Genomic DNA, 21,456 nt, shown 5'->3' with positions numbered 1-21,456 from the left:
ATTTTGTGGAGATACAGAATGCTAGAACAAACAAAATTATATTTTTTCTGGAATGTGTACACCGTACGCTTGGTATTCTTTGAAGATTTATGTTGGCATTTCTAGAGTCTGTCATTATAGGCAAACATGTAGGCTCATTTCGCAATGTACAAGACAAGCCACGCGCTGTGTTGTAACTGTGCTTTTATTCGTACCAGGGTCTATTGATCAACGTATTATTCATGCTTGCTCAACTAAGGATAATTTGTAAACCAGCAACTCGCATGGTACAATGGGTGGAAGCCGTTTAGGCTGAGTTCACATAGAGCGTGTTTATAGTGGGAGCAGATGTGCGGTACATTGCGGTACAATTTCTACCCGGTTAGAGATTATCCGGATATTTGCCCACTATAAACACTAGCAGTATATGTATGTACGGTACATCGATATCCTTCTAAACCGAAGGATATTGTTGCGAGATATTCCCACTATAAACACACCAGTATAAATTGTGTGCGGTATTACCGGAAGTGGGAGCTTCTTCATGATGCGTAGGATGCGCGCAGGACATTCAGAACGATTCTCACCCCAAGAGTTATCAAAACAGAAGCTACATGTTCACCACCATGATCATATTGTTGAATGGGCTGTTTATAGCTCGCGCCACAATATTTACACATTCCCCGTGTGACCTCGGGGTCATTGCAAATGTACGATAATGTTAGTTGGTATATAATTTGTGCGGTAACTGTGTCCCACTATAAACAGCAAGAGTATCGGTACATATACAAGGATTATCGTGTACGGTATACTCAAAATGCGGTATATTCACTATAAACACGCTCAGTGAAGTATACGGTATACGGTATTCGCTATACGAAATACGCTCATTCGATCAGGCTGAGTTCATATAGGAGTATACTATGTGAACTCAGCCTGATCGAATGAGCGTATTTCGTATAGCGAATAACGAGTATGTCAGTTTACCCATTTTCTTCGTCTTATCAAATGCTTGTAACTTTACTTCTTGAGGTCACATTGCATTCAATGAGGTGTCATAATGTGCAGAATTAGTTAGTGCATCTATTAAAAAAATTAATTTGCCCACATATGGTTTAGGTTTTTAAAATTAGGACGGTATACGTTGCACTAAAATCGAACACGCACGATTCCCACTATACTATACTATACACAGGTATACGGCCTTTTCGAATAGCTCTTATGTGACCCGGTACTATGAAATTACCTTGCTCGATTTAAGCTATACGCGTGCATCTGCAAAACGTGCATCGTATACCCGAATAGTATACTTCTATGCGATCGTAGCCTTATGTGACCCGGTACTATGAAATTGCCTTGCTCGATTTTAAGCTATACGCGTGCACCTGCAAAACGTGCACCGTATACCCGAATAGTATACTTCTATGTGAACGCAGCCTTACAGTCCCTCCATATAGAGGCCTTGCATGTGACGTATCATCCCGTAAATATGGCGGACTACTCAAATGCATTCAATAAAAGCATGATTGCAATCTACCGTGACAGTTCGTCTCACACACATAACCCTGCACTACGATCAAATAGAGGGTATTCATTACTACGTCATTGGTGTGATTGCTCATGCATACAATTCCTCCACATAGGCTGTTTAGCTTATTCATGAAAGTGGCCTCTTGACATGATATAACAGTAACCTTTATGTCATTAGTGAGGCCCACTTACAATGTTCAACACAAAGTGAACAATGCTATAACTTGGCGGACAAACAAACGAACACCGCCAAATTCGACTGACGTGTGTACAACGTGGGAAGCTATGGGGAAATTGAAGACTCGCTCTCTGATCATGCATGTGTTTATGGTTCGGTTAGCGGTTACTTAGCAACTCTCGTTCCGCTTGGGTTTATTGCATACACTCTATAGGTTGATGACAACATTTGATTGAATGGACTGCACTCCGCTATAACTACGGTGAAGGACACCGGTTCAAATCCTTTGTCTGGAGCCAATCGATAATTTCATGCAGGGCCTCTATACAAGGTCCCTGATTCAATAAAGCACACAAGGTAACAGGCACAATTGAATCGGAGCGGGATTTTACATGTTACACAATGAGCGTGTTTATAGTGAGACAATCTTTCCGTTATTTAGCTAAACTACCGCGCAGTCTAGATTTGCAATGGTTAGTCAAACATAAACAAGTATAGACTGCGTGGCAGTCCAGCTAAATACTGCATAATCTGGCTCACTATAAACACGCTCTTTGTTTTTTTATTTTTCGTATTGCACAAAATCATAAAAGTATAATGGATAAGGTTAAAATTATAAAATGCAAAAGATTTCTTTGCGGTTAAAAAGCATGTCCATATCACGTTTAAGTCGCAGTTATTGTGTCCTTCTTGATGTAAAACGAAGTCAGTATTTTGAAATAGACTGCGGAACTCAGTCTTCAATGATAGTCATTTGATAGACGGGAACCATCAAAAAAAAAAAAAAAAAATATGAAATTTCTGTAGCGTGTAATGGCAAAGAGGACCATGACCACCTCATTTTTTAACATTGAGGGCATACCCAACTACATTGTTGAATAAACAGCCCATGACCCCAGTATGAATAGAACAAAAAGAAAGAAGAAAAAGAAAAGAAAAGAAAAAACAAAACAAAATAAAGCAAATAAGAAACAATAAAGAAACAAAATGAAAAACAAAGCAAAAAAAGATTAAATTTATCAAGAAAAGCTCAAACCCCAAAATAAAAATTAATCAACGGAAAAGTTTATAACGAGCCTCGAACTCCTGCTCAGTTCGCTCTTCTGAAGATGATTCAAATTCTGTCGCTTTACCAACTGAGGTACTGTAGTTAACACACAAATTTGTACGTTTAATTGTTCGTATATAGCTATGTGTATCGATGATTTGCTCAAAACCCTTTACACTTTTGTCACTTTTGTGGATGGCGCTGTTCATTTTTTTTTCGTTTTGCACGTTTTCAAAAGCCCTCGATAGGAAGCACATGTGCTAACTATCGAGTGAATACGGTATTTGAGGAAATAATTTGCTATTTCAGTTGAAATCCAAACCAAACACCCCCTATAAAATATATGACCTTGATATTCCACACAGGGAGTGTGAATTTCCAATGGGGTTACCTCAATTGATGACTGCATATGAAATCCGTTGTGAGTGATTAAGATCGTGTCTTTAATAAAGGGGGTGCATGGATTTCATTGCATTTCATGAGTACGCAAATACAATATTTACTTCGCACTGTTTATAGTCGTTTGGAAGATTCTTTTCATGTTCATTCAACTGTATAGCAACGGGCTTGATGCACGTGGAAATGGGAAATAACAAAAATATAGCTCAGAAATTTCTGTGTAGAAGCTACGGACGTGTAAACTGTCTCATTTACATAACGCCCTTAATATCAATTATAGTTGAGAACGGATTTCTCATGCAACTGGAATAGCTCGTTGTAAAAACAATCGAGAACATCGCCCTCTATAGTAGAGTACAACGGGATGCGGACGTAGGGGTGCGGACGTTAATACTGGTACATTGTCTGCTATCCGTCTGTGTGCTGTAATCACGAAGATTTATAGAACTGTATTGCTACTATTAAACTTACTTGCATGGCTGTCCACAGTCACAACCAAGGGCATTGTTGTCGTGAAGGTAGCGTATGTATTGACGACACAAATCTAATACAAAATTGAACAAATATCAATGTATAATATATAAACAATAATGTGAGTAATACAATACAATACAATACAATACAAAGAGCATTTGCGCCATTTCCATAAGGCTCAGAGCGCTTACAAAATACCTTAATAAACTGCTCAAATAAAGAAAGTCCGCAGTCATGTAACCCGTCCTACACCAAAACCTGATCTTGTTATGAAAAATTGATTGATACGGTTGTGTGCAGAATCTAGTTAGCTCTAATTTGATACCAAATTTGATACCAAACACTCAAAAGTGACGAAGACTGATACCAGTTTATGGCATTTGGTGCATTTTCAAAAGTTGCAAATCAAAACGATAACGCGGTCAAAATTGCTTAGCGTGGCAATGTGGTCAAGCTTGCTTGCCCACGATGAACCCATGTCGACTATCCCAAGTGCGCGCTTTATTCAATTGTTAATTTAAAACGCATGGATTGCTACAGTGCTTTACTGATGAATACTAGGGCACGATGCGATCGATATGACCTAGCGGTTGTTTCGGGCTATGTCAATGGTCGCGCTGTGCCATTCACCACTACAGCTCCGCGTGGTCCATTTTTAATTTGCAACTTTTGAAAATGCACCAAATTTCATATACTGGTCTCAATCTCTATGAAATTTAGAGTTTTTGGTGGCAAATTTGGTATCAAGTTGGAGCTAACAAGATTCTGCACACGACTTTATCAATTAAATGTTCATAACACGATCGGATTTTGGTGTAGGACGGGTTACATGACTGCGGACTTTCTTTATTTGAGCAGTTTAGTATGGTCGTTGAAGAGGAAAAACAGTGGCTACCAGGAAAAAATTGGTAAAAAGCTGATTTTTGCACCAGACAAGCAGAATATATAATAGAACATCATATCCAAAATCCGAAAAAATCCTCTTTGGGGAATTCGTTTTATCCAAGATGGCCGCCAAAATGACCGCCATAACATATAATTAGCTGTATCTTAGCTTCTAAAGCAGATATGATGATGATTTTAGTGTCTTTGAATAGGTTTAAGAGGTCAGAGAATTCAAATTTGTACAAATCTAACACACTGATGTCTTCAATCACACTGAAATCCAAGATGGCCGCCAAAATGTCCGCCACAACATATAATTAGCTGTATCTTAGCTTCTAAAGCAGATATGATGATGATTTTAGTGTCTTTGAATAGGTTTAAGAGGTCAGAGAATTCAAATTTGTACAAATCTAACACACTAATGTCTTCAATTACACTGAAATCCAAGATGGCCGCCAAAATGGCCACCACCACATATGATTAGATATATCTCCGCTTCTGAAGCATATATGATGATGATTTGAGTGTCCTTGAATATATTTCAGAGGTCAAAGAATTCAAATTTGTACGTATCTAAAACACTGAAGTCTTCATTCACACTGGAATCCAAGATGGCCGCGTGTTATGTTTAGGTATATTTTGGCTTATGAAGCAGATATGATAATGATTTTAGTAGCTTTTAGTGTCTTTGAATAGGTTTTAGGAGTTAATTTTGTATTTATCTTCATAAGTATATGTCTTTACTGACACTGCAATCCAACATGGCCCTCAATATTGCTAAAATCAAACATGATTAGCTAATTATCTCAGCTTCTGAAGCCAATATAATGGTGATTTTAATCTTTGAATAGGTTTTATGAGAATGTAGGTTTTAAGGGTCAGAGAATTGTTGCAATTACTTAAAACCCGGGCTTATAACACTGAAGTGCAAGTCGCAATAGAATCCCAAATAGCTGCCACCACATGTGAATATATATCTCAGCTTCTGAAGCAAAAGTAGCTGTCTTCGTTCTCATCTACAGGTATAATCGCCTCAGCGTTTTGGCAATGTTCTCCTGTGTAATCTTCACAAGCTGTGACACATTTAAGTCCATTTTTGCGACAGGATCATCCGTTATTTACACAAGAATTCCTGGAGGAAAGTTTACGATTGTATTGTACAAGCTTAAGCAAGCTATGTGGTGCTGCATCTAAATTCGTAAGGACCGGTGCTAGAACGATGTCAGAGTGTTTCCAGCCCCATTGCTTTGAATTGGATTCAAGTCATTGTTTGTTAGCTTTCTCCAAAGTATGACCTGTAAAAGAACCCGCAGACTGTGAAAATACGCTGCTCTTTCAGTAGGTGAAAGCTTTTATTTGTAGATAGATGCTTTATTTGTTGATACCATTGCCATGGATTAAGTGAACCGTAGACCGTTTAAAGAATCTTCTTCTCTGTCACCATATAAGACAACAAATAATATGATGCCAGCTGTACCAATCTGTTCTAATGTCGCCTCAGGATCGCTCATCTAGGATGATATCTGCTGCAATTCCTTTATCTTCTTCAACAAACTTGTCTTTCCATGTCCAAATGTTGCAGAAGTTGAGTCGCAACCACTCCATGCATGGATAAACAGGAGGTCTTGAACTTTCCAAACCACCAACAAGTATATCTGTGTCATCTGCTACTGCAGGTACTTCTCTTCCTTGTCTTGCAAATTGAAGGGTACATTCCACTATCAAAGTGTCAGGATCTCCAGTACTATTGTGCACGATCTGACCATTGGTTTCAAGTATCGACTCAGCAGCGAGATAAACTGACTGTTGTTCTTCTCATTCGAGAGGAAGGTCTGCTGGTCATGATGAGAACCTTCATAGATTCTGTGAGCTGAATATGATAAGAACAAATGCCAATTTATCTCGCTGCTGAGTCGATGGATGGTGCACAATAGTACCGGAGATGCTGACACATTGATAGTGGAATGTACCCTTCAAGACTCCTTCCATGTTCAAGACAAGGAAGAGAAGTGCCACTGGGGACCAGAATATAGCTGATATCGGTGGGTTGGAAAGTTCAAGACCTTATTAACAACGTTGGTGAAGTATTGACATTCCATCTCAGGTCCTGTTTATCCATGCATGGAGTGGTTGTGACTCCACTTCTGCAACATTTGGACATGGAAAGACAAGTTTGTTGCAGAAGATAAGAAGAATTGCAGCAGATATCATCCTAGATGAGCGATCCTGAGGCGACATTAGAACAGATTGGTACAAATGGCCTAAGATTATTTGTTGTCTTATGTGGTGGCAGAGAAGAGATTCTTTAAACGGTCTGCGGTTCGCTTAATTCATGGCGATGGTATCATCAAATAAAGCATCACTTGATCCACAAAAGCTTCCACCTAGTTAAAAAGAGCAGCGTATTTTCACAGTCTGAGTGTTCTTTTGCAGGTCATACTTTGGAGAAAGCTCACAAACAATAACTTGGATCCAAATCAATGGGGTTGGAAACTCTCTAACACCGTACTAGCACCGGTCCTTACGGATGTAGATACAGCACCACAAAGCTTGCTTAAGTTTGTATGATACAAATGTAAACTATCCTCCAGGTGTCCTTGTGGAAATAACGGATGTTGCCAAAACGCTGAGGCGATTATACTTGCAGTTGAAGTCGAAGATAGCTACTTTTGCTTCAGAAACTGAAATATAGAAAATCATGTGGTGGCAGCTGTTTTGGATTCTATTGTTACTGAGCACTTACTTCTGTGTTTTAAGTAATTGCAACATTGAAATCTGCATCCCCTAAAACCTACATTCTCTTAAAAGCCTATTCAAAGATTAAAATCATCATTATATTGGTTTCAGAAGCTGAGATATACAGTTAAGCATGTTTGATTTTAGCCATATTGAGGATCATCTTGGATTACAGTGTGAGTGAAGACTTGACTTAGTACTTACAAAAATTGACTTCTGCGTCACCTAAAACATATTCAAAGACACTAAAATCATTATCATATCTGCTTCATAAGCCAAAATATACCTAAACATAACACGTGGTGGTGGCGGCCATTCTGGCGGCCATCTTGGATTCCAGTGTGAATGAAGACTCCAGTGTTTTAGATACGTACATATTTGAATTCTTTGACCTCTGAAATATATTCAAGGACACTAAAATCATCATCATATCTGCTTCAGAAGCGGAGATATATCTAATCATATGTGGTGGTGGCCATTTTGGCGCCATCTTGGATTTCAGTGTAATTGAATAAATCAGTGTGTTTGATTTGTACAAATTTGAATTCTCTGACCTCTTAAACCTATTCAAAGACACTAAAATCATCATCATATCTGCTTTAGAAGCTTAGATACAGCTAATTATATGTTGTGGCGGCTATATTGGCGGCCATCTTGAATTTCAGTGTGATTGAAGACATCAGTGTGTTAGATTTGCACAAATTTGAATTCTCTGACCTCTTAAACCTATTCAAAGACACTAAAATCGTCATCATATCTGCTTTAGAAGCTAAGATACAGCTAAATATATGTTGTGGCAGCCATTTTGGCGGCCAGCTTGGATAAAACAAATTCCCCAAGGAGGATTTCTTCGGATTTTGGATATGATGTTTTATGATGTATTCTGCTTGTCTGGTGCAAAAATCAGCTTTTTACCAATTTTTTTCGGGTCAAAATGTCCAACGACCATACTATAATACTACCACTTAAAACTACATTTTGAAGGTGCATCTTAAAAATACAAATTACAATACCGTACCAATAAGAACATGTTAAGGGAACAATTAAGTTTTAAGAGCTTTTTTGAATATATTTGTAGATGAAGATTGTCTAATATAGACAGGTAGCTTATTCCACTCTTTTGATGCAAAAACTGTAAAAGTTCTATCACCAGCTAAGACTCTAGTCATGGGATAGTCAAGACGAAGATAATCATCGCAAGATCGGAGTTTTCTCTTTGGAACATTTTGGAATGTTTAGGTATTTTTGGGGAAAGTGTATATCTTCAATACGAAAGGTCAACTTTTCAAATGATGGACGGTTTTTCTCCCAGCTACATATACTTTAAGTACATATCATTAGATTTATAAAGTTCATTTCGAGGACTGGTAAATGTCAATTTTTTAATAATTTCCAATAGAATTTGTATTATATCACAAATAAAAAAAAAAAAAAAAAAAAAAAAATCAAATTATTTGATATCAGAAGGACAATCCTCGTATTCCGAATGCAATTTGATATGTCTGATGTGCTCTCGTGTCCCACAAAAAATGAGTAAACGCTGCAAACCGATACCTTAAATGAAGATCTTTAGTTATTGTTTCTAACCTTCTGATGTATTTGATATCCTGCATCTGGGCCCATGAAGATCAATAGTATCAGAGCAGCCACACGCTTGCACTATGTTACGGTGAACGCAAGTTCTCAAACATCGCTATAAAGAGGAAAACAATTCAAACATTAAGTGAGAATAAAAAAGTCCTTTTCGCTTTCGGACAATGCTCAGTTAAATAACATCGCCGTAATTACCACATGCGAGTAGTAGTAGACAATCAATAAACCATCAGCGTCCGCTTCCATCCGTTGTTCCATTTCTATTAATCTGACTAGGCCCTGCAAAGGTCGAGGTTATTTATTTGGTAAAAGTTCGTTCTGCCTTGGTTGCTCGGCATATTGCATTAGTAACTATACGATTTTATAGGAACAGTTTATAGTAATCTCGGATTTTACTGTATGCGGTGTTCACGACGGTACTAATGCTATAACTAAAGCATACCATGCATGATAATTGTATCAATATTACCAAAGTAGAGATCGAGAGTCTGATCTTTTGAAATATATCTCATTATTCTACATATTTAAGCAAAACTGAACAAACGATTTCCCAAACAATTCTCTTGATAATGATTAATCTGAACTTCGATAATAAACAAATTGGTAACAGAGACACGCGATAAAATACTCCACGGAAAACAACTTTCCAGCCCCTTTTTATATCATGAACCTTTATAGTACAAGTTTCTTTCTTTATGCTGACAAACTGTCTTTTTAAACAATCATAAAACAGTGAATTAAGAAAAAAATAAATTCAAGCGATACTTTGTATGCTGCTATACCTTTCTGTCGTAATGTTCGTCGTACACAGACACGACTTTGCCGTGCCGTAAATCTTGCCAAACAACATCATCTGGAATACAGTCACTGTACTTCCCACCAAGACGAGAAACATTCTCCTGAAAGGACATGGATGGTATAGGGTTTATTTGGACTTTATTTAGACAGGGTTGTTCAAATCCTAATTCTTTAGACACAACTTTTCACGCAGTAATTTGTTTAGATAAATGAAGCTTTAAATGAAACGTCACAAATTATTTTGAAAGTTATACAAAACTAATTTAGCGGCTGAAATAATCAAGAAACGTAAAATTTCACAACACTTTAATGCCGAACATGCAAAAAATGGCGTAGAATTGAAACTTGAAGTCCTCTCAAACTGGCTAGATATGAGAAGAATAGAAAAGAAGGTTTGATACCCGCTTTCATGGTCGTGATAGTTGCTTGCCTTGAGTTGCACATTCGGATAAAATGTTCTCAAATGTATTAAAATACAAGTAAATGGACATCAGTGATTGTTCCACCCGATCTTGTCACGGTCTGGATTTGTATTATTATTTATCCCGAAGACACACATAAATGTTCTGTCCTTTTCAGTGGCAGCTGCCAGATTGTGGAATACACTGTACATTCATATTTGCTGTCCTTCTAATGTTAAAAGTTTCAAGGCCCTTGTTAAGACTCATTTATTGATTTGAAATTGTTATGCTACTGAATAGGCTTATTTTATGCTGTTTTATTTTGTATGTTCTGGAAGTGTGTAAAGTACAGCAAAAAAGCACTAGTCCGCAGGACAGGCTGCCCAAACCTGTCCTGTCTGAAAGTAATCTGTTCATATATAAATAAATAAATAAATAAATAAATAAATGTAGACATTTATATAGCGCTTTATGCCGTAAACAGCCTCTAAGCGCTTTACATTTATTCCGCCGTCATTAGAATATGTCGGAACCACGTTTACAGCCTACAAGTGACGCAGGGTCCATCAGTACAACGACTGTGATTACCCCTAACAGCTTCCCATTGCACCTGGGTGGGGTGAAGCAAGCGAGGCAAACCGCCTTGCCCAAGGGCGCAACACGGTGGTGGGACGGGGAATCGAACCCACGTACGTCGAGCAAGCTCTCAGATTATGAGTCCAAGGCCGTAACCACTAAGCCACCGTGCCCATATATGTCATGTGTATCTGTAGTTTTGAAGTATCGGTGCTCGGGAGCTGTCTTAGTGTCTAGTTTTTAATGGTGCCCGGCAGACACAATGTCCAAGGTGGGCAATATTGAAGTGTGCGAAGTGTGCAAAGTTGATTTTGATTTTCAGTATGAATACAGACCGTGAAAGCGTGGCCTAACGATCCTTTTGACTATCGTTGCAAAATAAGGATAATAATGGCCTAAAACAGACCAAACGGAAAACGAATACGAAATGGTCAATATGGACAAATTTTGTAAGCCACTTTTTAGGCTAGTTATAGTGGCAACATTTCAGGTTCGATTTCTATACGCCGTAATCGTACGCCTGTCGATAATGTCGATCTATTCAAACCCATTCTTCTGTATCGAAGCGACGTCCCGTATTTAGCCAGTTTTGAAGATTTTGTATGTACGAAATGAACGTGAATACACAGTTGAAAATGCACACAATTTGTCCATTTCCCAATATGTTAGAAACAATATAGGATAATGATCATACAAAGGGGGACCCTCAATGCATTAGCATCCATCTTTAGCTTACATATCTGAGTCCAATAGAGGTGATTGTGCCTGGTCTAATTGTGATACCATCATCGGCTGGTAAAGCTGCTACATCGGCAGGATTAATTGCAACTCTTACACCGCCTTCACGGCCAAAAATACTCAGGTATTCACTTTGTTCCAAGAATAGTGTCATTTTCAGACCTGGAATATAAAGGAGGATGCCCTTTTCTAATATTGGCGAATAAGGTTGACAATGAGGTTGACACAATATACATGACATGTGGGGAATATGTTCCACCATAATCTTCGCAATACTAACAAATCACATATAATCATAAACCAAACTTTTTGTATTATAACGACTATAGAGGGCGAAGTTGCAACGTTTTGTGGTGTTAAGCCGTTTTGAACAACTCGAGTTATTTAGGGACGGTTAATATTATATGATATTCGTCAGTATATGGAAATCACTATCAGTTATCATTGTAAACGTACCATGTTTAGAGCCAGCTCTTGTCGATTGAATCGGAATACCTATACTGCCTACGTAGTTGAAGGTAAAGCAGTTACCGTATGTATCGTCAGGAATTGTTGCAAATTGACTATCAAAAGAAAGAATATGATCAAAATCAATGTTTAAAAAAGAGACAGTATCAATGATTTGCTACATCAGAAAATCTAAAACAAAATCATGTACACTTCTCCTTTTAAGCTACCCCTAAAAATCCAATTTTGTTCATACTTTCGCTAGGATCACTGCTAGTGCCTTTAATGGCATGTTATTTTCTCTGTCTCTTACTCACCTAATGTCACTACAATTTTGCTCATTATAGGTACATTCCAGAATCAAATCCTCCGTTTGGTGACCATATCTGACAATTTCATCAGCAGTTAATCCTAATACATCATTAAGATCACTAAAATCAGCCGTTGAACTAAAGGACAAAAATGAGTTCCAATCCGGAGGAATTTCACCTTTGACCCGATGAAAAACATGTGGTTGATAGACAGTTTCGTTAAACTTCAGCGCCAGATCTTTATAGTCGATGTCAGTGGGAAAAGATTCCAATTGATAACGTAAATACCAGTCTTCCACAAACGGAGAATTCACTGTACCTATAATTGCAATACAAAGCAAGAAACAAAACAAAACAAAGTTAAAAGAATGGATATTGAAATCTAAGAAAGTCGACAATAATCTCGACACAATAGGTATTTAGAAAAGAACTATTTCCGATATATTATGCAATAATAGGAGAACGATAAGTCGTGGCTTATTCCCAGGTACATACGGTCCAAGGAAAGTAATTCAATGTACCACTTACCTGGGTCTTCGCAATTCTTTTCATCATGTCCATCTTCACAGTCTACTTTCCCATTACAACGAAAGTATCGATGAAGACAAACGCGGGAGGAAGGACACTGGAAGTAATCGTCTCCACAAACTGAGGAGGAAACAAATATGCTGAGACGGTGACCATTGCTATATATTGCACTTGAATTCTATTAAAATTTTACTGATAGATGTTCAATACTAGGGTTATGGGTTGTTCAAAATGGTAATGGAACTTTTTGGGACATCCTGTATTGCATTACTGCAGTTTCTGTTATTTACCTCATCAGGTGCATAGTAACTTAATACAAAAGCAATAATTTACGACTGTCTTCTAGAAACACCAAAATCATCCAAGTGTGAAGAGGACAGTCAGCCAGTCATTACTGCCTGAGGATGGTAACTGTTAGTTACCGAAAATATTTATTTATTTGCCTTCAGTTTCCAATGAAAGTTTTAAAATGTTCTTGGTTAATAACATTATTCTTAGACGACGATGTTTTTATTTTGGTACGAAAAGATGAACAACAGCGAAGATAAAATTAAAAATCAGAACATAGAACCTACCATCAGGAAAGTCACAGTACATCTCATCAGTGCCGTTTGTACAGTCCTGGGTGAAATCACACTCTGCTGTATTAGCAATACATTGTCTTACTGATTGAGGACCTCGGCATGGTCGACTATTTACAGGACATATATCTGTTGGGTGTAGTTTTTGAATAAATGTAAAAGCTTCAGTAATCAAAGATAACTACAACGTTAATCAATACAACACATTTGGCGACAGTTTGGAGTGAAAAATAAAAGAGTGACATCAAAATCTCACAAAGGAAAACGCAAAATTGCACAAAGCGGAACGCTGAATAATTTAGCATTCATAAAATAACAAACAAAACAATATTATGAACAGTCATCTTTTTTCTTCTTTTGTTTCCAACTGTCTGACTGATAATCTGATAAAAGTGTCCACCTACAGGAAATTATGCAATTGTTATAGGCCTAAGTGTTTATCCCACATTTACTAACGTAGATATGTTAGATATGGTATATAGGAAAAATTAACAATTAGGCTAATAAAATGAAATTGTTAGTTTCCCGCCACATTTTGTTTGGTCACGCACGAGGGGACAATTTCATTATTTATTAATTCTGAAACTTTCACCATTCTCGTAACGTAAGTTATTCTTGTATATTTGTGACATATTTGCCTAAATACACGTGTATAGCATTTACAGCCTGTCTCAAAAACAATTGTGCAAGTGAAAACCACCCTCTCTGGCAATTAGAAAATACCGTTGTGAAGTAATGCTTACATCAACGTCACGGCTGTAGTCTTAGCTCTCAAATGCCATTTGTTCTGTTCAATTTGCTTGTTTTGATCTCGAGATGTGTTTAGTTAAAGACGAAAGGGTAAAATCACAATTGTGCCACTTTTACTGGGGAAGAGGGCTTTATATGTAAATCAGTGATAGCTTCAAGTTTATCAAGAGTTCCTTCGTGAAATTAAAAAATGCATCAATTACACTATACACAATTTTTTGGACTGTTTTTACTGTTTTATCATGATGCAGGAATGATGATTATCTTTTTCCACTTAAAAGAGATTAAAAGATAAATAAATATTTCACATTCTGCTGTAAAAATGGATTTCACATTCTTCTGTTCTGCATGTGCGTGTCAATGATTTTATCATGGTAAATACTGTTCACTTAGTCACTTAAGACATGTTAAAAGACAAACAAATATTGCGCACTTATTTATGTTATAGGTTAATGAACGCGTATTTCTTGTTGGGAGATATATTAGACAAAATAATGCACGCGTGCTGATGTTGATGCGTCTAATGCATGCGCCCCGAAAGGGGAGTGCATCAGACGCATCAACATCAGCTATCATTGATTTACATGTACAGCTCTCTTCCCTAGTAAAAGTGGCACAATTGAGATTTTACCCTTTCATTGTTAAATGAACATATCTCAAAATTGGAACAAGCAAATTGAACAGGACAAACGGCATTTGAGAGCTAAGACTGCGCCCGTGACGTTGCTGTAAGCATTCTGTCACAACGGTATTTTTTAATTGCGCAAGAGGGCGCTTTTCACTTGCACAATTTGTTTGAGACAGGCTGTAGTGTTGTGGATTGGGTTTGGAACACTGTAAATAAGGGGTTTTTAATGCTGAGTTCAATTTTAATAATTACCTGGCTCATTTACTTATTTGTAACTACATATCATAAGCAGGACCTGACTTACATTTGGAGGGTTTCAATTATAAGCTGATACATGTATTGCCATCTCAATTGTCAGGTAATTAACTTTTTTCATGAAAATAATTAATTAATAGACCAAAAAAAAAAAAGATTTAAATAATATTAAATAAAATTTCGACTTAAGTGAAAAAGTGATTAAGGTGGGTGACGGGTAACTTATTTACAATTGTTATATTCCCAGAAATATTGTATAATATTCATTAAAAGTGATGTTTTTTGTCATTAGGAAAACATTTGGAAAACACTAGCATATCATATAGAATAGTGAAAACATAGTCTTCATGACTTGGACTGAAGCTGTGGTAGACCAGGAGAACTGAGACTATTAAAGGAATCTCATCAGAAAGTCATCTAATTAAGATCAGCAGGCTTAGATAAGTAATCATAGCATAGTTAAATTCTTGTATGATATTGTATAGTGATTTGATTGATAGCCATACTGCACTAATTAAAGTCCCATTCAGTGATCCCAGCGAAGGTACAAAAAAATAAATTTTTGTATAAATCCCTTAAAAGGAAATGATAAGTTGTGAAAATTGTCATTAGGTATTTCTGAAATGAAAAAACTTGGGGAAAAAACCAAGGAAATAATATTATTGACAAACTTAAAGCCCCATTGAAATACATGTAGCTAATTTATATTACTGAATTACATATTATTCATGTAAAATGTCTTATTTTGTCTTTCATTCATGGCTTTCGATCGAACTACTTGCAGGCTATGTTAGCATATCTATGACAATGACAATGGTGGTAATTTTTACTGACTGGGCCTTTAATAAATGATCGAAAGTTGTTTGATTATGATATAATAGTGTGTTTGAGTGAACTCGGTAGCAGGTAATATTGGTCTGGAATATTTTAATGATCATATTTTTTAAGTGAATCGACTTTCATTAGCCTTATTATATCGTTGCATAGAGATGGGAGTCAATACGACCACCAATATACAAGAGTAACAACGTTATGTCAGATAAATTAAATTATTTGTTTTAAGGGAAGAGTAATGGATGAGAACATAAACGTTTTCCGACTTCATTATTTCTGAAGTTTAAGTGCAGAGTATATAAAACTATAAATTTTTCGAATGGCAATGCGTCGAGAAAAATAAAAACAAATAAAAATCAGCTATCTGGAGATATGTGACTTTTAAGAGTTGGAATAGGTGTAATATTGATTTTTGAATCAAGACAAAAATGAGAGGAAATATTAGTTGTATTTTAGTTGTAAAAGTTGTATTTTTTAAGGAAAGATTACATCTTCGTGTTTATAAAGAGCAAGGTATCTCAAATTCGGGCGTGCATGAATGTGGTCTCCCCTTGTCATGCCCTTAAGCCTGCATCAAGCTATATCTTAGGGGCTGTACAATAATTATGAGCTGGGGGAGGGTAAAATGTGGGGGGAGACAATTTTGGCGAGCCAAAAGGGGGGCAAGCCGAGTGGGGGGGGCAAGCGAGTTTTGGCACACATTCATGGGTCGCCTTTTAAACAAAACGCGATTTTTGGCACACATTTATGGGTCGCCTTTTAAATAAAACGCTCTAAAGAGGCTCACAACAGGTATATAGACCATTTAAGGTTTGTAAATTGGGATCCCAAAAATTTGGCATGCGCAAGGGGGGGGGGGCAAAGAATTTTTGGCGGGCCGAGAGTGGAGTGCAAGCGATTTTTGGCAGGCCGGGGAGGGGCAAGCGATTTTTGGCGAGCCGTTTGGAAATGGGGGGGGGGGGGGCCCATAATTTTTTCACAGCCCCTTAGTTTACCAATGTTTGTAATTGATCACAAATATGTACCGTCAAAAGAGCCACACACGAGTTCATCTTTTCCATTGTTACAATCAGGAACAGTATTACACGTTTTCCACATAGGAACCTGAATACCAGCCTCACAATCAAACATTTCAACTTCCTGATCTGGTTCTGTAAACAAAGATGACAGTGCAGTATTTTGTCAGAATTCAAATGTCAAATCACCTTTTCGAAACATGGACCTACATGTACGTAAGGGAGAGGGTGCAAACCTTTATGGTGTTTCGATCTTGCACGCTACGAAGCTCGTTTGCCACAAAATGATTTGGGTTGGTTGTAGTCATTTTAGCGAAAAAATGATAACCATCAGGCATGCTAGGGTAAGAACAAACATTAAGGCTCGATAGAAGGAGTGGGGTGTGAAAATTTGAATGAAAATATTAGTTGAAAATCTATCAATATGTATTAGTCGGTGTATCTGCAGGGCTCAGTCACTTCGCGTCGCATCTTGCGCTACAGATTACCTCCATTGATCGAGCGTGTATAACTCGCGGCTGTTATTGTCTCGAGAAAACCATATCATGCTGAAATATTTTTTTTCCTTATACATTGGTGAAAATCGAATGTTAAAATTTAAAAATTAAATTTTGGATTTATATAGCGCCTTATCTCCAGATCTTAGAGGATCGCTGTAATTTTGCTGCCATGGTGAATCATCACAATCAGATCGCATCAACTAGGTCAGTTGCTGCCGAACGGTGCAAACCTATCTGCACTTAGACTGTAACATCTATCGATTATCTGTGCAGCTCCCCAAATTCCATTGGGTGAAGCAAGTTTTTGATAACCAAACAACTACTTACCTATTTTTGCGATACAGGAGAGAGCGAGCATGGAATTGGGATAAACCAAGTACGTATGAGTCCTTGGGCCGCGCCAGTGCTTGAAACCGGGACCTCAGTGGTGCAAGGCAAGGGAACAACCGCTGCGCCAACTCGCTCCCCTACGTTGTACGTGTTGGAACCGAAAGTCAATTTCTGGCTTAAATTTGTGTACAAACAGGAGGGTTTTTTTTATGTTGAACAACTAATGACACCAAAGTGAGGTTAAATGGACACTGTCCGAATAGTGTTCCTACTTTTGGATCGGATGCGAACTATATAATCTTCTTCATCAGACATGTTATAAAACAGCTTAGTATATATGGTATACTTGGTACATATGGGTGATTCCTAGATAATCCACATATGTTTTTGATACACACAGGTGAATTCGATACGTTGAATGGAAACCTCGACATAACTGATTGTTAGGGCACTTATAGATACACAGATATATATATATATAGTGAGATATTACAGATACAAAAGAGAGGTGTCCTATTTCCTTGTGAGGTACATAGAGTGATTAGAGAGATTGCGATTTCCAAACGCCGTGATCGTAAGCTCGTCGATCTATTCAAAACCACTCTCCTGTATCAAGCGAAGTCGCGTATTTAGCCAGTTTTTAAGATTTTGCACGTTCGATCGTGAAGACATCGTTGAAAATTGCATTTTACAATATGTTAAATACAGTCAAGGATAATGAAGGAAAGTCTAACTATGATTAAGATCCTTTTTATTTGTAAGAAATCATTACAATAAAGCTAAAGGGGGGTGAGCAAATTTGACTTCACTCATAAGCGCGGTTCATTCGTACAGGTTGTCCAATTAAATGCATGTGAGATCGGCCGTTTAAAAATGACATTGCGATATGACTTTTTCATACATATGTACCTTGCATACGCACGGACCATGTTGAAATTGACATTTTTACGGCGTTACGACGGTTCTTGACCGTGACTAATTTTCACACGAATCATTTTGAAAATAAAGTCATGATATATGTGACCGTCCACGGCGAATGAGCCGTAAATTCCTCCCCCGGTCAATTTCGTGTTTAAAAATAAACATCATAAACTTAAAAATGGTATATCATTTGACTTCAAACGATATCCAGAAGCGGGTTATGGTTTGTTAAACTTTGCTCCTTCAACAAAATAATAGCTTTTTACGTTTTTTTATTTTTCTCTTTTTCCACATTGTTGGCAATAAATATCAAACAGTCATAATTGGCGGTCATTTCAAATCATCCCCAAGTCAACGAGGTTTAAGAAAGTTCTCTCATTGTTAATTGTTGGTTATGCATACCTGTACAAAATGCAATGCCTGGTAACCCACCACTTGAACAGGATTAAGCAATATAACCTAACAAAGACCAGAGCTATTATAAGTTCTATAGCCATCTAAGGTAGAAGCTTATTATCCACTTCAACAATAGGATTATTGATTAGTTTTTGACTATCGAAATGAGACGGATGTCGGGCCAGCTTAAGTTACCGATGAATATGACCTTCGTACAGAATACAATTTAGGGAATTTACGGCTCATTTGTGCTGCCGGGTCACAGCTTGTAGTCGTCTTTAATCTACAGAAATATTAGGTTTTTTTTGTAAATAATAATATTCGGGAAGCACTGAAAAACAATAAATTTTAAGGGGCATGTTAAGCCTGTTCTAAAATTTAGGGAATTTACGGCTCATTTGTGCTGCCGGGTCACAGCTTGTAGTCGTCTTTAATCTACAGAAATGTTAGGTTTTTTTTGTAAATAATAATATTCGGGAAGCACTGAAAAACAATAAATTTTAAGGGGCATGTTAAGCCTGTTCTAAAATCAAATGAGGCTGACTTAACGTCATTATATAGATATAAAACATGTTTACGCCCTCCAAATTTTGACCACAAGAAGGCTGAACGCTGTATTTTAAAATCGTTGGTTGACTATTAGTATATGGTCAATTCCAGCCAAAGCGGGACAAAATTCTCTCTGGGGGCCATTTTAAAAATGTTTTCCTTTTCAATTCTAGACTTATCAAATGAGACGATTATATCTAGTGAATCATCAGGTGGAAGTGCCATCGGATTGAAAAATAACTTGTCTTGCTAGACCAAATTAAGTGTTAAATGCGCATATGCATGTTACCCACGAATTCAAGCCTTTTTCACCTGTTGTACGCCATAAAATTTCACTTTCTTTAATATCTTTGAATATTTTATGTGTGACTCATATACACTAGAAATCGGTGAAGACTTTGAACGTAAAATAGAATTTTATTACCTATATCTACAAAGAAATATTTTGGTTATTACAAATGTTAAGAAAGAACCAGGTGTACAGTTAAGATTATGTCAATTCTTCGAACTCTTTCCAAAGTGGCTGTCATTTAACATTACTGTATTATTTCGAAAGATTAGAATAAATGCTTCATAGAAATATAAAGTTAGATTTTGTATCTCGTCGCAGGATGAGGATCTCGGATGGATTCGTGGGTAACAGCGTCTGAAAATAGCAGTATGTCTAATTCAGGCTGCAATGGCACTAAAATGAATTTTAATCAAAATACAAACTACGTGGAATATTTAGAATTGATCATTATGGCATTTTGGGTATAAAAATTTGGAGAATAATGAAGTTGCCAAATTCAAATAGACAGAGCAAACAGTTTTATATTATTATTTTAGTAAAATCATTCCATATTTTCATGCAGCAATATTCTATTAACTCGTGTTTGACAGTTCCTATGAACTAAGACACTATCAATACATTGTTAACTATAATTTAAGTAGGGATTCGTGGGTAACCAAAATGTTCGTGGGTAACACATATTTGAAGGTATGTATTGGTAAACGGCAAAATAGAAAATATTACAGAAGGTTGGAAACCATCATGCGGTTATTCCTCCATTGTGTTTCAATGATTCCCGTTTCTCTAACCAATTGCATTTACCCAAAAATGGTAATTTAGGATAATCAATCAAAACTTCATGATACAGCTTCAGTATACCTTCAAGAGGACGCTATTAAACAGGACTGTTTTGGAACCTATTTCGCATGTTTTCAAAATGTTAAGATGCATAAGAAACATATAATTTACAAATAAATCCTTGGATTCGTGGGTAACGCCGAATTCGTGGGTAAAGCTATAAGTACTATAGTACCGTTTGGGGTTTGCGTTTCTTAGGTGCATAAACTGTAAGTACTGTAAAAATTATCGCATACCCATGGCTTGAATATGTGCTGATTTAAACTTAAAATAAACAATCTCCTTGTTTTTCAAGTTCAGCATCTATTCGGGATTCGTGGGTATCAAAAGTTTAAACCGTCGTAGATTCTTTTTTAAAGCGGTGAACGTATTTGTACGATTTACAATTTTAAGCGCTTGTCAAACTAAATTCAGTGTCCAAAGTCATTAAATGTTAATTTAAGTAATGGCAATTATATTTGCTGGACTCGTGGGTAACAGTTGATACTTGGGTAACGTCAAATTTGATTTTATGGAATTTTATGGGTAAAATGTATTTGAATAAAATAATCACTTGGACCTCAGAATTATAGAACGAAACTTCGTTTCATGATACAGTCATTTATGGCATATTCACTAAACATTTTTCAGAACGATCATTTTATTTTTGATACGCGAGTAACAAAATTATTAGCCAAATTGACTTAATGGCCTCTAGAGTCCACAAACTTTGGTGGAATTAAATCGTTTTACATATGATGAGAGATCATGCAAACGTCTTTCTAACGGTAATAATTTCATTTTGATTGAAGGACATTCAATGACATATATGGTGCTTTATCTTTGAATTCGTGGGTAACGCCAATTCATTTAAGCCAGCATAACTTGTCCCCTGGTATGACTTGCTAGTAAAGGCCTATATGCTCAAAGAGAGCACATTGGACGTGACATGATATGCTCCATCAAT

The 21,456-nt window shown here is 36.9% G+C and overlaps 1 protein-coding gene across 1 annotated transcript in view; it reads right to left on the bottom strand.

Annotated features, from left to right (window-relative positions):
- The window catches only part of LOC140171987 (uncharacterized), a 40,656-nt gene that overhangs the window by 5,459 nt on the left and 13,741 nt on the right, over positions 1 to 21,456 (bottom strand). The window contains exons 6-14 of the mRNA XM_072195335.1: positions 16,695 to 16,820; positions 13,197 to 13,331; positions 12,622 to 12,741; positions 12,100 to 12,412; positions 11,792 to 11,898; positions 11,334 to 11,497; positions 9,605 to 9,721; positions 8,817 to 8,922; positions 3,606 to 3,678 (exon numbers count right to left, since the gene is read on the bottom strand). Coding sequence (XP_072051436.1) covers positions 3,606 to 3,678; positions 8,817 to 8,922; positions 9,605 to 9,721; positions 11,334 to 11,497; positions 11,792 to 11,898; positions 12,100 to 12,412; positions 12,622 to 12,741; positions 13,197 to 13,331; positions 16,695 to 16,820 — 1,261 coding nt within the window. The remainder of the gene's footprint in view (positions 1 to 3,605; positions 3,679 to 8,816; positions 8,923 to 9,604; positions 9,722 to 11,333; positions 11,498 to 11,791; positions 11,899 to 12,099; positions 12,413 to 12,621; positions 12,742 to 13,196; positions 13,332 to 16,694; positions 16,821 to 21,456) is intronic.

This window comes from Amphiura filiformis, chromosome 15 (assembly GCF_039555335.1).
Source record: "Amphiura filiformis chromosome 15, Afil_fr2py, whole genome shotgun sequence".
NCBI classification, from domain to species: Eukaryota; Metazoa; Echinodermata; class Ophiuroidea; order Amphilepidida; family Amphiuridae; genus Amphiura; species Amphiura filiformis.
Note: the sequence above shows the minus strand (reverse complement) of the source record. Positions and strands in the feature narration are given on the sequence as shown.